Raw genomic sequence first — 20,369 nt, 5'->3', positions numbered from 1 at the left:
AACTTTAACAGGGAGAAATGTAAAGTATTGCACTTGGGCAAAAAAAATGAGAGGCACAAATACAAGATGGGGGACACCTGGCTTGAGAGCAGTACATGTGAAAAGGATCTAGGAGTCTTGGTTGACCACAAACTTGACATGAGCCAACAGTGTGACGTGGCAGCTAAAAAAGCCAATGCAATTCTGGGCTGCATCAATAGGAGTATAGCATCTAGATCAAGGGAAGTAATAGTGCCACTGTATTCTGCTTTGGTCAGACCTCACCTGGAGTACTGTGTCCAGTTCTGGGCACCACAGTTCAAGAAGGACACTGAGAAACTGGAACGTGTCCAGAGGAGGGCAACCAAAATGGTCAAAGGCCTGGAAACGATGCCTTATGAGGAACGGCTAAGGGAGCTGGGCATGTTTAGCCTGGAGAAGAGGAGGTTAAGGGGTGATATGATAGCCATGTTCAAATATATAAAAGGATGTCACATAGAGGAGGGAGAAAGGTTGTTTTCTGCTGCTCCAGAGAAGCGGACACGGAGCAATGGATCCAAACCACAAGAAAGAAGATGCCACCTAAAGATTAGGAAGAACTTCCTGACAGTAAGAGCTGTTCGGCAGTGGAATTTGCTGCCAAGGAGTGTGGTGGAGTCTCCTTCTTTGGAGGTCTTTAAGCAGAGGCTTGACAACCATATGTCAGGAGTGCTCTGATGGTGTTTCCTACTTGGCAGGGGGTTGGACTCAATGGCCCTTGTGGTCTATTCCAACTCTATGATTGTATCATTCCATGAAATGGTTTCTCCCCTGTGTGACTCTGTTGATGAATTCTAAGGTTTCCACTAGTACTGAAGCTCTTTCCACATTCCATGCACTTAAATGGTTTCTCCCCCGTGTGACTCCGTTGATGAATTCTAAGGTTTCCACTTTGACTGAAGCTCTTTCCACACTCCATGCATTTAAATGGTTTCTCCCCCGTGTGAGTCCGTTCATGTAGTTTTAGTCCTCCACTGTCAGTGAAGCTCTTTCCACATTCCATGCATTGAAATGGTTTCTCCCAAGTGTGAGTCCGTTGATGAATTCTAAGTTTTCCACTCTCAGTGAAGCTCTTTCCACATTCCATGCATTTAAATGGTTTCTCCCCCGTGTGACTCCGTTGATGAATTCTAAGTTTTCCACTTTGACTGAAGCTCTTTCCACACTCCATGCATTGAAATGGTTTCTCCCCCGTGTGAGTCCGTTCATGTAGTTTTAGTCCTCCACTGTCAGTGAAGCTCTTTCCACACTCCATGCAATTAAATGGTTTCTCCCCAGTGTGAGTCCGTTGATGAATTCTAAGGTTTCCACTTTGACTGAAGCTCTTTCCACACTCCATGCATTGAAATGGTTTCTCCCAAGTGTGAGTCCGTTGATGAATTCTAAGTTTTCCACTCTCAGTGAAGCTCTTTCCACATTCCATGCATTTAAATGGTTTCTCCCCCGTGTGACTCCGTTGATGAATTCTAAGGTTTCCACTTTGACGGAAGCTCTTTCCACACTCCATGCATTGAAATGGTTTCTCCCAAGTGTGAGTCCGTTGATGAATTCTAAGTTTTCCACTCTCAGTGAAGCTCTTTCCACATTCCATGCATTTAAATGGTTTCTCCCCCGTGTGACTCCGTTGATGAATTCTAAGGTTTCCACTCTTACTGAAGCTCTTTCCACACTCCATACATTTAAATGGTTTCTCCCCTGTGTGAGTCCGTTGATGAATTCTAAGGTGTCCACTCTGACTGAAGCTCTTTCCACACTCCATGCAATTAAATGGTTTCTCCCCCGTGTGACTCCGTTGATGAATTCTAAGTTGTCCACTCTTACTGAAGCTCTTTCCACACTCCATGCAATTAAATGGTTTCTCCCCCGTGTGAGTCCGTAGATGAATTCTAAGGCTTCCGCTAGTAGTGAAGCTCTTTCCACACTCCATGCAATTAAATGGTTTCTCCCCCGTGTGAGTCCGTAGATGAATTCTAAGGTTTCTGCTCTTACTGAAGCTCCTTCCACACTCCATACTTTCAAAGTGTTTATGTTTTCACACTCCAAGTATTTAAATGGTTTCTTCGTTATTCCCATTGGACATGGCCCACCAGAATTCTGATTGCCTTCTCCATTGTCTTCTTTTGATGGGGTCGGGAGAAAATCCTATTTGTTTTCTAGGAAGAGAACAAAGGAATATTACATACATCAGTTAGCACCTGCTCTTATTTTAACATCTTGTACAATCTCTCCTGTCCTGCATATATTCCAAATTTTTAGGAAAAGCAAATGAAATAATGTAAAATAATGGTCATGCATCATCAGCCTTTCCTAACCCTTAATTATTGTTAATGAAGCAGCATTATCTTAGAATATGGTTGAACTGTGGGGGTTTACGTTTTATAAAAAGTGGTTTCTCACAGGAACGGGAGCTGCTCTATGTTCCATGAACCTGGCCAATATTCCTCAGGGTCCTAAGTTCATCATGAAGTTCTTCATCTGCTGCACTATAATCCTCCACCCCTTGGGCCACATTCTGTCCCCTTCGACCTCTAGATCTTTATTAATCACCTGCACAGGGAATCCATCTATAATGAATTTAAAAAAATTCTTAAATACACGTTTGTTAAAAAACCCGAAGCCTTCCTGCTGGGGATAATTGGTAAGGATATCAAAGAAGAAGATAGAACCTTTTTTCAATATGCAACGGTGGCCGCCAGAACCCTCATAGCACAGAACTGGAAAACACCAAAAATCCCAACACTAAAGGAGTGGCAACTTAAATTATCCGATTATTTGGAGCTGGCTAAATTGACACAGAAAATAAGAAATCAAAGAAGTGCAAAACAATGAATGGGATAAATTTAGGATATATATGGAAATAGAGACAAGGGGAAAATTAAAATGTTGATCAGAAACACATATGTACTTATAGAAATCACAGTAGGCATGAGATAACGCTTACTACGTAAAAAGTTTTATTAAGGAATAGACACAGCAGATAGATAAACAAGATAATAATTTCCGAAGTCGAGATAAAGGGAAGTCGATCAATGTCATCAAAGTTGTATGTATTTCATGTTTTGTTTGTTTGTTTTTCTTCTCTTTTTCTGTTTTTTCTTTTTCATTTTGTCTTTTGTATGTCTGTGAAATATATTTATGTCAAAATTTAATAAAAAATTAAAAATAAAAAAAAATTAATCACCTGCACAGTCCCTTTGGCCTCAGGAGGTGCATAGTGACCATTTTGGGAGACCCATATATAAGTCTAGTGACAAGGCTTGGTGCTTGTGGTCGGTTGAAGGAGTGCTCAGTTGGAGAATGTTCTTGGGGTTGGACCTCCATCTCTCAGCCTTGCATTATTGAATGGAGAGAGCTGGAGATGCAGAAGGAAAGCAGCTGGAGCCTGACTGCTGGGAAGGCCAGATTGAGACACCCACCCCAATTATGATTTATAATAATTATATGCCACCAGGTCTCGCACCTGCCTCCTGACACTGGCTTATCTTAGCGGAGATTCCCTGTCCAGGCCTCTCTCAGTGTTCTTCCTCCTTTGCCCTGGGTGGCCAAGGGCTTCTGGATATTCTAGCTCTGCTCCAACTGGGATTTCTTTATTAAATTGTTATACTTCACAAGATAAACATATGTGTGACACTGAAAAAGGTGAGTATTAAAGGTGAATAACACTGATTGTTGGAAAGAAAAGAAAGAAGATGAAACCAGTGGTGTGTCCTCCTGAATGTAATATAACAACAACAATAATAAAAAGTGTAAAGAAGAGACCAATCTTCAAATCAGTTTCATATTCCCTTGCTGTATTTCTCAGCCATGATTGTGACTCAGAATCTTAGCCACACTTTTTTCTAGAATATCAAATGGATCTCTTTGAAATGGGAGTCAGACATCCCTGGGATTTCATCCAGACGTTCCTTTAGTGTGGGCAGCAGCAGCAGCGGAGGAAGGAAGGAATTAACTTTGGGGGCAAACCATTTCCTTCTGAAGGTCTTGAAGGATGGGAGCCTTATCTGGTGGGACACACTTTCCCCTTCTTCCCCCTCCTCTGAAAATGCGGAATGGGCTAGGCGGGGCAAATTGACGCAAGGGGGACATTGACACACCAACAATATTTCAATATCGAGAAATGTTATTCGTCTTACGACATCACCCAAATGTGCCTATACATGTGTGAGTAGAACAGTTGCGACTGCGCTGGCCGCCAGTTAGCCATTGGCGTTTGAAGAGAGTAGGTGTGTTTTTAGCAGAACCAACTAAAAATTATGTGAAATGTAAAAGTGTTCCAACACTTTTTTACGTCATTTAGTTAAGATTTAAAAATACGAAAGGTAAGTTACTCCACTCAGTAATCAGGATTACACGTGATTTTCAAACAGGTTCAGTGGTTTTATTAACAATTGTTAGTTTTTTGAAAATGTCCATTGGGGCACTTTGATACACTAAGACATGGGACACATTGATACGTATTAAAGTGCCCCGCTTAGTGTACAATAATCTCTAAACAAGTGTCATATCTCAGGAAAAAACCAGGATCTTGTATGTTTGTCTTCCCTATTGCAAGTGTTGATTTGAAGGATGTTGTTTTGCGGTTGCCAAAACCAAATTTCCCAAAGGGCACATCTCTTTATACTTTATATACTTACAGTGGTGCCTCGCAAGACGAAAAGTATCCGTTCCGCGAGTCTCTTCGTCTTGCAGTTTTTTTGTCTTGCGAAGCAAGCCCATTAGCGGATTAGTGCTATTAGCGGCTTAGCGGGCTTAGCGGATCAGCTGATAAGCGGCTTAGTGGCTTAGCTGATAAGCGCCTTAGCGGATCAGCTGTTAAGCAGCTTAGCGGATCAGCTGTTAAGTGGCTTAGCGATCAGCTGTTAAGCGGCTTAGCGGATCAGCTGATAAGCGGCTTAGCGGCTTGGGAAAAGGGGGGGGGGAGGAAAAAAACCCTGCAGGAACTCGCAAGACATTTTTGTCTTGCGAAGCAAGCCCATAGGAAATTCGTTTTGCGAAGCCCCTCCAAAACGGAAAACCCTTTCGTCTAGCGGGTTTTCCGTCTTGCGAGGCATTCGTCTTGCGGGGCACCACTGTATATATTGACTTATGGGGATATAATATGTAACAGAAGCTAAATGTTAAGTAATTATCTTATTTTTTATAAGTATTTTGTTTCAATTACTATTTTTTGACTACCTAATGTGAGTTCTTATGCTTTTTAAAGTTTTTCCAAACTTCCGGCCCATGGGCCTTAGGGTGCCTATGCCTGGGATAGAGGGTTAAATCAGGGCAGGCCAAATGGGACTCAGCTCCGTCCCCTCCTTGCCCCTCCCTGCATCTCCTGCCTGAGGGGGCTGCCTCAGTTTCCCTCACGGTGGAGCAGGCCCTGACAACAACAACAACAATTGGTTATACGTCACTTTGGGCTGCCCTGGGCGGTGGCGTAGGGTGTCCCTGTTACAACAGCCCTGCAAAATAGACCGGAGTTGCTGCGCACTTTTGGGACTTGGAAGAGTAATTTACGGCAACCGTATAGGGCTGTCCAGTGTCGAAATTACGGGGGCCTCTTTTAAATAGGGGCTGGTGTTTGAACTTGGGCTTTGCTAATGTTATGGAATTGGCGGGGGGCACTTGTGTGAGAGCAGGTTTCTTTGGCCGTCTCCCCCTTCCTTGATTGCCCCTTCTGCGTTCCCATGGCAAGTCCAGCCGAATTCGACTATGGCGTGTGGTGCATATCTCCGCCTTCAGACGGAGGGAGCCAGGCAGCTTTCTGGGTCACGTGCCCAACTTTTCATGAGCTGATATTAAATCCCAAAAGAACTACAGCTGCTTGTTACAAAGGGAGGGGGCCGATTCCGGTAGGTTAATGATATTAACTCTTTCCATGCTCATTTCTGATGCTCAGAAGCAGGTGACCCTTTCCTATACCTTCCTGATGACATTCTCAGTCTGACGCACAGTATTTACACAGAAACACAAAAAACCCTTTACATAACTCCCTTTCTAAAATTCACTCAGACCATCTTATAACATATCCCCGCTATAACACACAAGTTCTAATTAAATCCTAATATTTACTATGCCTAAACATTGAGCACCACAGACCTATAATAGTAGTAGTAGTAATAATAATAATAATAATAATAATAATAATAATATGTATTATTTATACCCTGCCCATCTGGCTGAGTTTCCCCAGCCACTCTGGGTGGCTCCCAATCGAGTGTTAAAAACAATACAGCATTAAATATTAAAAACTCCCTAAACAGGGCTGCCTTCAGAGAGCTTTTGGACTTTTCGGAAGAGGAAATAAAACTGAACAAACAAGGATGAGGTGGGAGGTGTGGTGGCGGATTGGTTTCAATACCATCAAATCATCTTTGAAGGGAGAGGTTTTTGGACTGAAAGTTCACAGTTTGAAAGAGATATTATTGTGAGGAAAGAGAAAGTGTTCCCCAAATTTCAGGTAGAAAACTGTCCAATCTGAAGAAGTGTGCATGCACACGAAAGCTTATCCCCAGAACAAACTTAGTTGGTCTCTTAGGTACTACTGAACATTTTTTAAAAAAAACTTTCCAAAATGTATGAGATACTATTAGAATGGGAAACAAAATAAAACTGGTAAAATCTGCAATGATACACTGGGCCAGAAATTTAGGTCATAATTAGAGCTGGGCTTGATGTTAATGTGCTAACTGTTTCCTAATATTTGAGCTGACGTTATATCGCAAATCCAAAGTGTATAAGGACTAGGAAATATCTGATTTTCAATATCGTGATAACTCGTCAGCTAACAGTTGCAATGTTCTCACCAGATAAACTTCACAATATGACCTGCTAAACATTGCCATGTTATCAGCAGCTAAAGATTGCAATCAGGGTGGATACAATCAATGATTAAAAAAAAAAATGGATTTTTTTTATTTAAATCAGATTTTTTTTATTTTAATCAGAATTTAAAAAATAAATAAAATGCTTTTAGAGGAAAAATTCTATCTAAAGATAGTTTTATACTTAATTACATTATAGTCCAAAGGCTATTCATCAGGAAATAAGGATTTATTTTTAATTATCTAGCATGAGGCTTTATATGCAAAATTTATTTTTTTTGGTAAATGAATTCCATTAATCCGTTCACAATGTCATGCTCTTCCAGAGGTTTCTTTAAGATTATTTGGGGAAGTTTTTCTAATGAGAAGATATTGTCACAGATGCTTGTTTTTGCCATTCTCAAAAGTGTGAATTTATTCCCCAAAATATATTTGGGGAACCTTAATCCCATTGTTCCTTTGCAGATTTATATACAGAATCAACCCCTTAAATGCTGAGTTCCAAGAGGTTCAATGAGATGATTTGCAGTGGAAGAGATCTGCACAAGTAGCTAAGTGTGAAGCAGTAAAAATGAAAGTGCAACCTTGTGAGCAGAATACTCCACACATCTTGGGGTCTTTGTGTAATAATTGTGCAAGTCAGACTTGAGGCAAGTGCTGAAGGCTCTTCAGGGCTGGCAACCTCTTCCCAATCCCACTGGGTTCCAACAACCGCACTAACACTTAACTGTACAGAATAGGCACCTGGATGCAGAAGCCAATCCAAAGGGGTGGCTGGTAGTGGAGGTGGTGAAATGCATAAGTTCTGAGTTTTTCATGTGCGCTAAAACTCAGCCTCCTTGGTTGTTGTTTTTTATATAAAAAAATATTTTTACCAACATGTTATAATATTATTGTTTCAGTTAAATAAATTGTTCAAGTTGTTACTAAGGAAATGATTATTTTTCTCCTTCCAATAAATTACAGCAGAAATGTTGTCCAAATATACACAGTTAACTTATTAAACCTCAGAATGATTTCATAATTATCTGTCTATGTCGGACACGACTAAACGACTAAACAACAACATACTGACTAGTGATTTACCGTAAATTGTGATTGAAATCAATTTGATTTATATCAAATCCACCCTGATTGCAATCTACCACAATGTCTGAAATAAGGCTGGAACTATACAGAGGCGAACAGGACAATGTCCTGGCAGCTGCCACTACTTAGGGGTCTGAAACGGATAAATGAAAATATTCTCAATCACCACACACTCAGTTTCATCAGCAGGGAAGCCAAGATGCATCCTAGCAGGACTTTTGGGTTTGGGCTTGGCTACCAAATGGTGGAATTCAGGACAATCCTGTATGGCAATGATGATCTGGGACTGCCAGCAGGGAGGCTGGGGAATAAGATGTGATGGAAGGGGAGGGGTCTCTGTCGAGGCTCCTCCCCCTTCCATTAACCCTTCCCTGGACTCCCTCTCTCCCTTTCCCCAGCCAGGCGCCCCACGACCCCAGGGAGAATGGGGGGCTCAGCCCCACCCCCAGCCCTGCTTGGGGCGTCCAGGGGGGGCAGGGCAGCTGAGCATCTCTCGGCCCCCCAGGAAAGAGAAAGGGGAGTCTGGCGGTGCTGCTGCTGCTGCCCAGGAGATCTTGCCAGGTGTAGATCCCTGCAGGTGTTGGCTCTCCCCTTCCCCCCTGGGTCGGGGCCTGGATCGGGGCCCCTGTCGACGGGCCCCAGGGAGGGCGCTTTCCTTACGGGGGGGTCTCCCCTTATCCCCCATCCTCCCCTATTTCCCCCCCCCCCTCTCCCTCTTTACCTCCTGGTCCTCCGCCCCCCTGGCTCCGGATTAGTCCGCTTTCCTTGTCTGCAATAGAAAGGGGGGCGGCGACGGGGGGGGGGCTCTTCAGCAACGCCCCTCCTCTTTTTCCGGGTCTGGGAACTTCCGGCGCATTTCGCGGCGACACTTCCGGCTCCTTTTGAGACGCGCGCATCCCTAGAGCTACGAAATTAGAGCAGCCCCTCCCTGTGTCCGGAGGGGAAGGAGACGGGACGGCGCTGCCTCTGGCCTCCTGCTCTGGGGGCTCCATGGGGACCCGGCCCCCTCCCCCCAACTGCCTCTCCTCCTCACGGGGAGTCTCACTGGGGTCTCCTTCTGGGCCTCCTTCTGCAGGCCAAGCACTCAGCCGGGGTCCTTCTGCATGCAGAGCAGCTGCTGCATTGCTGAGCTCAGCCCCCTAGCAGCCAAGCCCCGCTTCAAACACCAGCCCCCCTCCTCCCCCCCCCATTAAAAGACCCCCCCCTGGATTGAGAGGCAGGGAGGGATTCCAGACAGACAGAGGCGCCCTTGCTCTGGGATTCCCTCCCCAGCAGGGAGACTTCAAAAGCCCCCCCCATGCCTCCCCCTTCCCTCATTTAGTAGGGAGACTTTTCATCTTGTGGCTGGGTCATTTTAAATCCCCTTTTTCTCTCTCTCCCTGCAATTTTAAGCAATTGTGGCTCTTATGATCCCTGCAGGGTATTAAGTGTTGTTCTAACCTCCCTATTGCAGGTGGAAAGAGGAATGTGGGGCTTGCTTATAATATCTTAGGGTGGCAGGATTAAGATTTGGGACTGGGACTTTCAGATTCAGAGCCACTTTTCGCATGAGATTTCTTCCAACTATTGGAGGAAAGTATGTCTGAGGTTTATGACAGAAATATAATTTAATGGATGAATTTAATGGGTGAATTTAATGGAGTAGTATCACTGGACTATGACAGAACACTGAGGGAAAGTATCTCAGAAGAAGGCAAAATACCAAATACTTTTTTGATATGGTTACAACAGTGGATCTACTACATCGGGGTCAGCAGACTTTTTCAGCAGGGGCCAGTCCACTGTCCTTCAGACCTTGTTGGGGGCCGGACTATATTTCGGGGGAGATGAGCGATTTTTGCCCGCCCGCAAAGAGGCCTGAAGATGTTTGGCTTTACCTGTCCCAGTTGTCGTCCCAATAGCCCCAGTTGGGCTTCTCCAGCCAGGTGCCAGGGCAGGTTGGAGGCTGCGTTGGCCGGTGAAGACAGAAGCAGAAGCCCCGGCGGAGCCACGGACGGAGGCAGGGGAACGGGGGCATTGCCAGAGCATTTATCCACCAACTGCTGCTGCTTCCCAACCCGCAAGTGGCAGCTGCGGCCGCTGAAACAAACCGCCTGAACGCCATGGGAGTGTTACGGCAAAATCTGGGTGCGAGGCTGCTCTGCCACCCAGCTCATCGGACTAAGTCCGTGGGTCCCTGCGGAGGAAAATGAGCTCAGCCGGAGACAGGAGCAAACAGCAGAAGATCCAAGTTTATTGCGCAACAGGTTCAAGGCGAGATTGAACAGTGAGAAAGGGGTGACATGAGTTTTTGAAACTCCCTCCATGTCCCAGAATACAGTGCAAAACACGTCATGAATACATTAAAGAGAGGTTTGGTTACACAGATTACATCATGAATATATTAAAGGGAGGTTGGGTTACACAGATTAACATATGGAGGAGGGAGGGGGAATATGCAGAGCTGGAGATATGCACAGATAAACACTTCCTGGGGATGAGAAAACAATGGTCCCAAATATGCATAGTCTGCTACCTGACATTGCCTGGAGGAAAGGCTGATCAGAGCGATTTGACAGGATTAGGGTCTTGACACCTTGAGGGATTATGGAGGACAGGGGAGGGGTGATGGAGTCCTAGAGAAATTGAGCAAATATATTGTAGCGAAGAAGGTGAAGAAGACATGCCCCCCCCCTTCCGTAACAGGAGGAATGAAGGAGGGAGGGGGTGACGAAGAAAGCGTGTGAGGAAGCGGCACAGAGAAGGTGCGCAGAAAAGGAAGGAAGGGTGGACTAAGGGAGAGAGAGGAGGAGCAGGAGGAAAACTCAGCAGCAGCCGGCAGCCAGCGTCACACCCCCTTCCCAGCGCCACCCTTCTGAGGCAGGCAGGCGGGTGAGCCGACTCCCCCCATTGATGGCACCCGGTGTGGGACAAGATTGCTCGTCCCTGAGGAGAAAAGCGCCGCCGGGTGAGGGAGAGGGAAAGAACGTGCGTGCTGGCAATCCATGCGGTGATTCCCTGACCGTCCGCAGGCCGGATCTAGAAGGCAATTGCGACTGATCCGGCCCACAGGCCTTAGTTTGCCAACCCAGATGCTTGGAGATTCTGACCCCCATTAGAACAAGACTAAACATGTTCTTCTGATTCAAAGAATTCTGCGGGAAGAAGAAACATGATCTGGATATTGAAGGAACTTCCGACAGGATTAAAGACTGTAGAGATCCAGCCAAGAACTATATCAGATCAAAACTCAAAATGGATGATAATGAGGGGTGAAAAGAGTTCATGGTATAGATGGAGACTAAATAAGGGCTTATTTGAAAAACACTGAATTACAACATATTCCAATTACGTTAGAGTATCAAAAAATGTTTAAAACATTTGGAAATAGAGGGGAGGATGAAACTATCACTTTTACAAAGGATTTCAACCATAAAGAGAAATGCTTTACCTAAGATACTGTTTATATTCTAAATGATACCAATAATAAATAATACAGCTTCTTTAACAAATGGCAAAGAGATATTTCATGATTACTCTAGCAGAGGGGAAACACCAAGAATAAAGTATAAAATTTTGATAAATACTAAATTTTTCAGTTTGTGGATTGTAGGGTTTTGTTGGAGCCAGCCATCACAAGTGGCACTTCTTTAGGGTAAAATAAAGACACAGAAAGCCAGTAATATTTCCATAATATGAGAGAGCAGCTCGTTCAGACTTCTTTTCCTCTCCGGGATTTATTGTCCTTTGTTCTGTCCAGCCGCATGGCCGTTTGCCAATCTCATGTTACCTCATCCGGTCAAGCTTTTATTACCCCTTTACCATATAAGGTAATCATTGCCCAGAGGAATGTCAGGGGGCACCCTGCCGTATTTACAAGCCTCTGCATTGGCTTTATGACTCCCACAGGGTTTCAACTCTTAAAGCTTTTCCTCCTTGCGAGTCCATTTATGGTTTCTAAGAACATCAGGACTGAAGCTCTATGTACGCTCCATATACGTAAGTGGTTTTCCCTTTTTGAGTTCGCTGGTGTTTGCTAAGGTTTCCACTTCTATTGACGCTCTTTCCACACTCCATACATTTATTTGCTTGTCCCCGAGTGAGTCTGTTGATGTCGTCTAAGTTTCCTGTGTGTGAAATTAGGGTTCCACTCTGAAAGAAACTCTTTCAACTCTCCATACATTTAAATGGTTTCTCCTGTGTGAGTCCGTTGATGTCTTCTAACATTTCCAGCATTGGTGAAGCCCTTTCCACACTCCTTACATTTAAATGGTTTCTCCCCTGTGTGAGTCCGTTGATGTCTTCTAACAGCTCCAGCATTGGTGAAGCCCTTTTCACACTCCTTACATTTAAATGGTTTCTCCCCTGTGTGAGTCCGTTGATGTCTTCTAACAGCTCCAGCATTGGTGAAGCCCTTTCCACACTCCTTACATTTAAATGGTTTCTCCCCTGTGTGAGTCCACTGATGTTTTCTAAGTGTTCCACTGCGATTGAAGCTCTTTCCGCACTCGGTGCATTTAAATGGTTTCTCCCCAGTGTGAGTTCGATGATGGGTTCTCAGATCTCTCCTCTCAATAAAACTCTTTCCACATTCCATGCATTTTAATGGTTTTTCCCTTGAGTGAGTCCATTGATGTCTTCTTACTGCTCCATTAGAAGTGAAGCTCTTTCCACATTCCATACATTCAAATGGTTTTTCCCCTGTGTGAGTCCGTTGATGGAATCTAAGTGTTCCACTACAAGTGAAGCTTTTTCCACAATCCATACATTCAAATGGTTTTTCCCCTGTGTGAGTTTGATGATGGATACTAAGTGCTGTACCATCAATAAAGCTCTTTCCGCATTCCATGCATTTAAATGGTTTCTCCTCTGTGTGGGTCCATTGATGTTTTCTTAGTGTTTCACTGTGACGGAATCTCTTTCCACAATCCATACATTCAAATGGTTTTTCCCCTGTGTGAGTCCGTTGATGTCTTCTAACATTTCCAACATTGGTGAAGCCCTTTCCACACTCCTCACATTTATATGGTTTTTCCCCTGTGTGAGTTCGAAGATGGATTCTAAGTGTTCTACTAACAGTGAAACTCTTATCACACAGCATACATTCAAATGGTTTCTCCCCTGTGTGAGTCCGTTGATGTTTTCTAAATGTTCCACTATCGGTGAAGCTCTTTCCACACTCCAAACATTTAAATGGTTTCTCCCCTGTGTGAATCCGTTGATGGATTCTAAGGTATCTACTGTGACTGAAGCTCTTTACACAATCCATGCATTTGAATGGTTTCTCGCCCGTGTGTGTCTGTTGATGTTTTCTAAATGATCCACTATCAGTGAAGCTCTTTCCACACTCCATACATTTATATGGTTTTTCCCCTGTGTGGGTTCGTTGATGGTTTTTAAGGTGTCCAATCTGACTGAAGCTCTTTCCACACTCCTTACATTTATATGGTTTCTCCCCCGTGTGAGTGTGTTTATGTATACGAAGGTTTGAACTCCAACCAAAGCTTTTTCCACACTCCATGCATTTAAACGGTTTCTCTCCTGTGTGAGTCCGTTGCTGTTTTCCAAGTGTTCCACTGTCAGTGAAACTCTTCCCACACTCCATACTTTCAAATTGTTTCTCCTCTCTCTTTTTACATTCCATGAATTTATATGGTTTCTTCGTTATTCCCATTGGACATTGCCCTCCAGAATTTTGACAGCCTTCTCCATTGTCTTCTTTCAACAGGGAGGAGCAGGGGGAAAGGAAACCTAGGAAGAGAACAAAGGAATATTACACACATCAATTAGCACCTGCTCTTATTTTGAAGTCTCGTACCTTCTTTCCTGTCCTCCATATGTTCCAAATTTTTAGGAAAGACAGATGAAATAATGTTAAATAATGGTAATAATGCATCATCAACCTTTCCTAACCCTTAATTAAGCATTAATGAAGCAGCATTATCTTAGAATACGGTTGAACTATGGGGTTTACGTTTTATAAAAAGTGGTTTCTCACAGGAAAGGGAGCAGCTCTATGTTCCATGAACCTGGCCAATATTCCTCAAGGTCCTAAATTCATCATGAAGTTCTAAAATTCATCCGCTGCACTATAATCCTCCACCCCTTGGGGCCACATTTTGTCCCCCTTCTTTATTCATCACCTGCACATTCTCTTTGGCCTCAGGAAGTCCATACTGACCATTTTGGGAGACCCATATATAAGTCTAGTGACAAGGCTTGGTTCTTGTGGTCGGTTGAAGGAGTGCTCAGTTGGAGAATGTTCTAGGGGTTGGACCTCCATCTCTCAGCCTTGCATTATTGAATGGAGAGAGCTGGAGATGCAGAAGGAAAGCAGCTGGAGCCTGACTGCTGGGAAGGCCAGATTGAGACACCCACCCCAATTATGATTTATAATAATTATATGCCATCAGGTCTCGCACCTGCCTCCTGACCCTGGCTTATCTAAGCGGAGATTCCCTGTCCAGGCCTCTCTCACTGTTCTTCCTCCTTTGCCGTGAGTGGCCAAGGGCTTCTGGATATTCTAGCTCTGCTCCAACTGGGAATTATTTATTAAATTTGTATACCTCTCTTCAACTGAAGATCACAAGATAAAAATATGTGTGACACTGAAAAAGGTATTAAAAGTGAATAACACTGATTGTTGGAAAGAAAAGAAAGAAGATGAAACCCGTGGTATGTCCTCCTGAATGTAATATAATAATAATAATAATAATAATAATAATAATAACTATAAAGTGTAAAGAAGAAACCAATCTTCAAATCAGTTTCATATTCCTTGGCTGTATTTCTCAGCCATGATTGTGACTCAGAATCTTAGCCACACTTTTTTCTAGAATATCAACTGGATCTCTTTGTAATAGGAGCCAGGTCTTCCGGGGTGGCGCCTTCGGCAATGGCTGCCTCCCTCCGAACTGGAGGGACTAGCTCCGCGCGAAACGGGTTGTATCCACTACGGCGAAGCGGGGACCTTTTAAAAAATCACAGGTGGACGAAGCCTGTGACCATGGGACTCGGCGGGCACATTTAGCGCCCCCCCAACCCGCAAAGGAACCCATTAACGGGCTCTGAAGCAAAGAGGGGGAGGTGGCGCGCTGCTGTGAGTCTACTGCTTTTTCCGTGGAGCGAAGCCGCAGTGTCGTTGCCGGAGAGCGCTGCCTTTTTCCTGGACAATTTGGCATCTAAAGAATCACCTGTGAGTACTTAAAATTTGAACAACTGGATCTTAAATAAGGACTGGCCAGTAGAGAAGAATTGGACTCAAAATTTATTTCCCTCTCTCCGTTTCCCCACCCAAAAGGCACCCAGCCAGGCGCCCCACGTCCCCAGGGATCCCTGGGGACAAACTGGTAAAATCAGCAGTGGTACACTGGGTCAGAAATATAGGTCATGATTAGAGCTGGGTGATATATTGGTATATTGCCCAAGACTGGCTTGAAGTTTACATTGTGATAACTGTTTCCTAATACTGAGCTGGCAATATATTACGAATCACAATGTGTGCAAGGGCTAGGCAACACCTGCTTTTCAACACTGCGATAACTTACCAGCTAAACCTCTGGAGAAGAGGAGGTTAAGGGGTGATATGATAGCCATGTTCAAATATATAAAAGGATGTCACATAGAGGAGGGAGAAAGGTTGTTTTCTGCTGCTCCAGAGAAGCGGACACGGAGCAATGGTTCCAAACTACAAGAAAAAAGATTCCACCTAAACATTAGGAGGAACTTCCTGACAGTGAGAGCTGTTCGACAGTGGAATTTGCTGCCAAGGAGTGTGGTGGAGTCTCCTTCTTTGGAGGTCTTTAAGCAGAGGCTTGACAACCATATGTCAGGAGTACTCTGATGGCGTTTCCTGCTTGGCAGGGGGTTGGACTCGATGGCCCTTGTGGTCTCTTCCAACTCTATGATTCTATGATTCTATGAGTGTTAAAAACAATACAGCATTAAATATTAAGAACTTCCCTAAACAGGGCTGCCTTCAGATGTCTTTTAAAAATAGGATAGCTGCTTAATTTCTTGACATCTGATGGGAGGGTGTTCCACAGGGCAAGCGCCACTACCCAGAAGGCCCTCTGTCTAGTTCCCTGTAACTTCACTTCTCGCAATGAGGGAACCGCCAGAAGGCCCTCGGCGCTGGATCTCAGTGTCCAGGTTGAACGATGGGGGTGGAGACGCTCCTTCAGGTATACAGGACTGAGGCCATTTAGGGCTTGACTTCTGGTCGGCGCCAGCGATTAATGGCGGATTTCCCTCGGAGCTCCGAGGGGAGTCTGCTCCACGGGTTCGGGTCCTGTTGCTACGGCGAAGCGGGGACCCTCAAAAGTCACAGGCAGTGAAGCCTGGGAACAAGGAGACTCGGCGGGCACCTTGGCGTTCCCCTAAAACTGCGAAGGAGCCTTTTTAAAGGCTCCGGAACAGCTGTGGGTGCGAGCGCGGTGCTGAGAGTTGTTTACCCAGTCCATGGAGTGAAGCCGCATCGCCATTATCAGAGAGCGCTGATTTCTTCCGGCAAATTGGATTTAAAAGCAACTACTCGTGAGTAGGATTAAATGAATTAATTGGAGCTAAAATTTAAAAGAATTTGAGTACCGTCACGGGAAAGGTATAAAAAGGAAGTCTGCCTTTCCGTTCTGTAGAAAGATCAAAGCAAAGAGACTGCTAAGCTGTAACTTTTGGAGAATTTATTGTTGGACAAGTGTAAATCCACTGTTAAAAAAAGGAAGTAGTAGCCCCCATCCCGCTTGCAGGAGCGACGGGGGAGAAATTTGTACCTGATAAATACCTGCATGAAAAGGGGAGAAGGAAAATACATCCATTGTTTTTGTACCCTGGGGACAGACTGCCTTGACAGGGAAGCCGATCTGCGGGCTGCTAGCACAGTGAGTTTATAATTAACTTTGTGAACTTTGTGGAAGATACAGTATCTTTGGACTGTTCTTTAGACTGTTTCATATTTAAAATAACTTTGAAAGGAATTGAAACTGTGGCTTTTTGAAGATACTTGGGGGGACTTTTAAAGAATACATTTGTTTCAAAGACTGTAAAATTAAGCTGGAAACTTCTCCCTCTAGAGGAGACTTTGTTATTATGTTAATCAACTAAGCCACCAGGAGCTGAGCCACTGGAAATTTCCTATTCAAAACAAATCTTCAGGAGTGAGACTGACCTTGGCTGGGCATGAGAGTGGCATGGCAGATGGTAAAGGGAAAATAGAGCTGGTACAGGAAAAAAGCCTCAGATCTGTCAGACAATACAAGACTGATATTTCACAACAAAGAAGGGCTTCAATATCCGGAGGCCAAGGAACTACAGGAGCAGCTGCTGCCTCGCAAACAAAACTAAAAACTATGTCATCTGAAGTCGCAAAGGCACTTGGTAAAATTAATGAATCTTTGGAATTTCTAACAACACAAGGAACAGATACAAGTAAACAAGTTGCAGAAACGAATAAACATGTAGCTGAGATCTTAGCAAAAATTGATTTGAACACCTCAAGTATAAAAGAATTGGGAATACAAGTTAGTTCAAATGCACAGAATATTGGGAAACTTTTAGAAGAATCGGCTACAACTCGAAGGATCGCAGAGGAAGCTAAAGAAATTGCAACTGCAACGCAGGAGAAAATACCACCGGTCGTTAAGAAATTGGAAGACCATGATTTGTCCTTTGCTATGATAGATCTACAAAGGAAAGATCGCAATTTAAGAATCAGATTTGTCCCAGAAAGTGAACAGGATAATTTGGTGGACTTTCTTACGAAAGAGTTTTTAGAATTTTGGCAACAAGGCCTGGAGGAGGAAGAATTTAAGATAGTGAGTGCATTTAGACTTGGCATAAGACAAAAAAAGAACAAGGTAAGAGACTGTTTGATAACTTTTAGATCAAAAGAAGAAAGAGATAAAATTTTGAATTTGCACTACCAAAAAACACTAGAAATTCAAGATTCTTTTGTGGAGATCTTTAAAGATATACCTAAACCTATTTTGGATGCAAGAAGCTACTACAGAGATCTGGTTGTACTATTGAAAAGAAACAGACTTTTTTTAAGGTGGGAATTCCCCCAAGGCCTATCTTTTAAGTACAAAGGAAGGAAAATAAGAATAAAGACAGTGAGTGACAAAGACAAATTTTTGAGAGACCACGAAGAAGATCTTCAGAAAGAAGTGGAAGCTGGAGAGGAACGAACATCACCTGGAAAAGGAATATTGGACATAGCAAACTTATCGTTTGAACTGAAACCACCGACAGAAGAACAACAACAATTGGGAGCAGTAGGAGGAGAAAGTAAATAATCCCATCATGGCTCTGCAACTTCTAAGCTGGAACTGTAATGGTTTGAATATACCTCGGAAGAAGAAGAGTGTTTTTCATATATTAAAGAAACAACAATTGGACTTGATCTGTTTACAAGAGACACATGTGATGAGGTTACACAGGAAAATACTTATTAATAAAAGATTGGGACAAGAATTTATCTCATCTGACAGAGTGAAAAAAAGAGGAGTCGTCATATACGCAAAGGAAAGATTGATGCCGAAACTAATCTTTAAAGATGAACAAGGAAGATTTCTGGCAATTGAAATTCAAGTTCAAGGAGAGAAATTTTTGATTGTGGGAATTTACGCACCGAACGAGGGGAAATCTGAATTTTTTAAGAAGTTGCATGAGATTCTGTTGGACTATCTGGATTACAATTTAATTTTGATGGGAGACATGAATGGAGTAGTATCTACAAATATGGATAAAGCACAAAGACAGGTGATTTCTAAAGATGGAAGATTACTGTGATGGGATGATGAGCTGCTTGTGCGTAAAAGCTTAGTCCCTCAGTTTGCTCAGTTTAGCTAAGCTCTGTCTTTAGTGGAGCCCTTAAGCATGGCTCCTTCAATCGCTGGCAGAATCCGACAGTGGGCGTCTACGGAATCTACTCCAGCATAAAAGCTCCTTGACGGAAACGCGTCGTCTGGATTCACGGCGCGACAGTTTCCGGCGAGGAGTGGGTGTACCTATGGGAGGTCCTGAGACTTCTCCGCTGTTATCGCTGGAAGATTCCCTGAGCCATCCCTTCGCTTCCCTCTCTCTCTGATCTCCCATTCTCCCCCTGCTGGTGCCTTCCTCCACTGCTGGGTCTCTCCTGACTTCTGAGAGCCCCTCCACCTCCTGTCTTTCCGATGGCAGTTCCCTGACAATTACCAAAAACATTTTTTGAAATGACTGACAATATGGATTTGGTTGATATCTGGAGAACAAAAAATCCGCTTGAGAGAGAGGGAACCTTCTTCTCTGAAGCCAAAATGACATTGACTAGAATTGACCAAATATGGGTCACTAGAGGATTGGCACCAAAGATAAAAAAGTGGAAATCTGCCCAAAAACATGCTCCGACCATAATGCCATGAAGATGGAGATGAAACAGATAACAGCTGGTACCTTTAGATGGAGGATGAATGACACCTTATTTAGAGATAAAGAATTCTACAAAAAAGCCCAAAAAACTTTGAGAGACTATTTTGAGATCAACATGAAGACCGATGTTGAAAAAAGAGTAATCTGGGACACAAGCAAAGCCGTTATGCGAGGTTTCTTGATACAACAAAATGCAATAAAAAAGAGAAGCCAAAATGCGAAAAAAGATAAGATTTTAGAAAAGATAAAAGGAGAAAGGAAATTAAGATCAAAACCAAAGTCCCATGAGATTTTGAGAGAAATTAAGCTATATCAATCACAGTATATGGAATTGATGAATCAAGAAATAGAATGGAAAATTAAACAAATGAGACAGAAGACCTTCGAATCAGCAGATAAATGTGGCAAACTTTTGGCTTGGCAATTGAGAAAGAGACAAAAATTAAACACGGTGACAAACCTAGAAGTGGATGGAAAGAACATTTATAACCCAATTGAGATTAGAAGTTGCTTCCAGAGATACTTTAAGCAATTATATTCACAAGGGCCACAGAAAGATTTAGATATAGAACAATTCTTGGAGAAAAATGGACTAAAGGAAATCTCAAGTGAAAGCAAAATAGTTTTGAATCAGAAAATAACTGAACAAAAAATAGAAGGTGCCATTCAAAACATACAATTGGGCAAATCTCCGGGGCCAGATGGGTTGACTTCCAAATATTATAAAGCTTTTGCAACCTTTGAAAGAAGTCTGCAATGAAATTCTTGAGGGGGAAAAAGCACCTGAAACGTGGAAAGAGGCTTATATCACACTTATACCGAAGACAGAGACTGAAAAGACCCAACTTAAGAACTACCGCCCAATTTCGTTATTAAATGTGGATTACAAATTTTTTTAAAAAATTTTTTATTGAGAGTTTTTTTTATTACGATAAAGAGAAAAAACAGCATAGCAAAAATCAAACAAAAAAGAAAAATAAACATAAAATTTAGCATCATATAATAACCAACTTTTCTTCATTTTTGGACTTCCTCACGTCTCTCGCTCCTACTTTCCAAATTTATAAA

The 20,369-nt window shown here is 43.2% G+C and overlaps 2 protein-coding genes across 3 annotated transcripts in view; both read right to left on the bottom strand.

The window, feature by feature from the left end:
- Positions 1-324: 324 nt before the first annotated feature.
- The window catches only part of LOC307208787 (uncharacterized protein), a 38,801-nt gene continuing 18,756 nt past the window's right edge, over positions 325-20,369 (bottom strand). Inside the window, exons 1-2 of one of the 2 annotated variants that reach the window (XM_079963754.1) lie at positions 8,638-8,743; positions 325-2,171 (exon numbers count right to left, since the gene is read on the bottom strand). In XM_079963754.1, coding sequence (XP_079819880.1) covers positions 755-2,029 — 1,275 coding nt within the window. In that variant the 5' untranslated portion in view covers positions 2,030-2,171; positions 8,638-8,743 and the 3' untranslated portion in view covers positions 325-754. Of the gene's footprint in view, positions 2,172-8,637; positions 8,744-20,369 lie in introns of those variants that run through there. The other variant, XM_079963753.1, reaches the window with a different exon arrangement.
- Positions 11,808-13,644, bottom strand: LOC307208682 (uncharacterized protein). Its single transcript, XM_079963542.1, has one exon. It carries the CDS (start codon positions 13,567-13,569, stop codon positions 12,079-12,081), a length of 1,491 nt encoding a protein of 496 aa, XP_079819668.1. The 5' UTR covers positions 13,570-13,644; the 3' UTR covers positions 11,808-12,078.

The sequence above is a fragment of the Podarcis cretensis genome (genome assembly GCF_951804945.1).
Source record: "Podarcis cretensis genome assembly, chromosome: 2".
Lineage (NCBI taxonomy): Eukaryota > Metazoa > Chordata > Lepidosauria > Squamata > Lacertidae > Podarcis > Podarcis cretensis.
The sequence above is the reverse complement of the archived record's forward strand: the minus strand, read 5'-3'. Positions and strand labels throughout refer to the sequence as shown.

Coding starts and splice junctions, on each gene's coding strand:
- LOC307208682 (XM_079963542.1), bottom strand. CDS start 13,569: ATGGGAATAACGAAGAAACCATATAAATTCATGGAATGTAAAAAGAGA.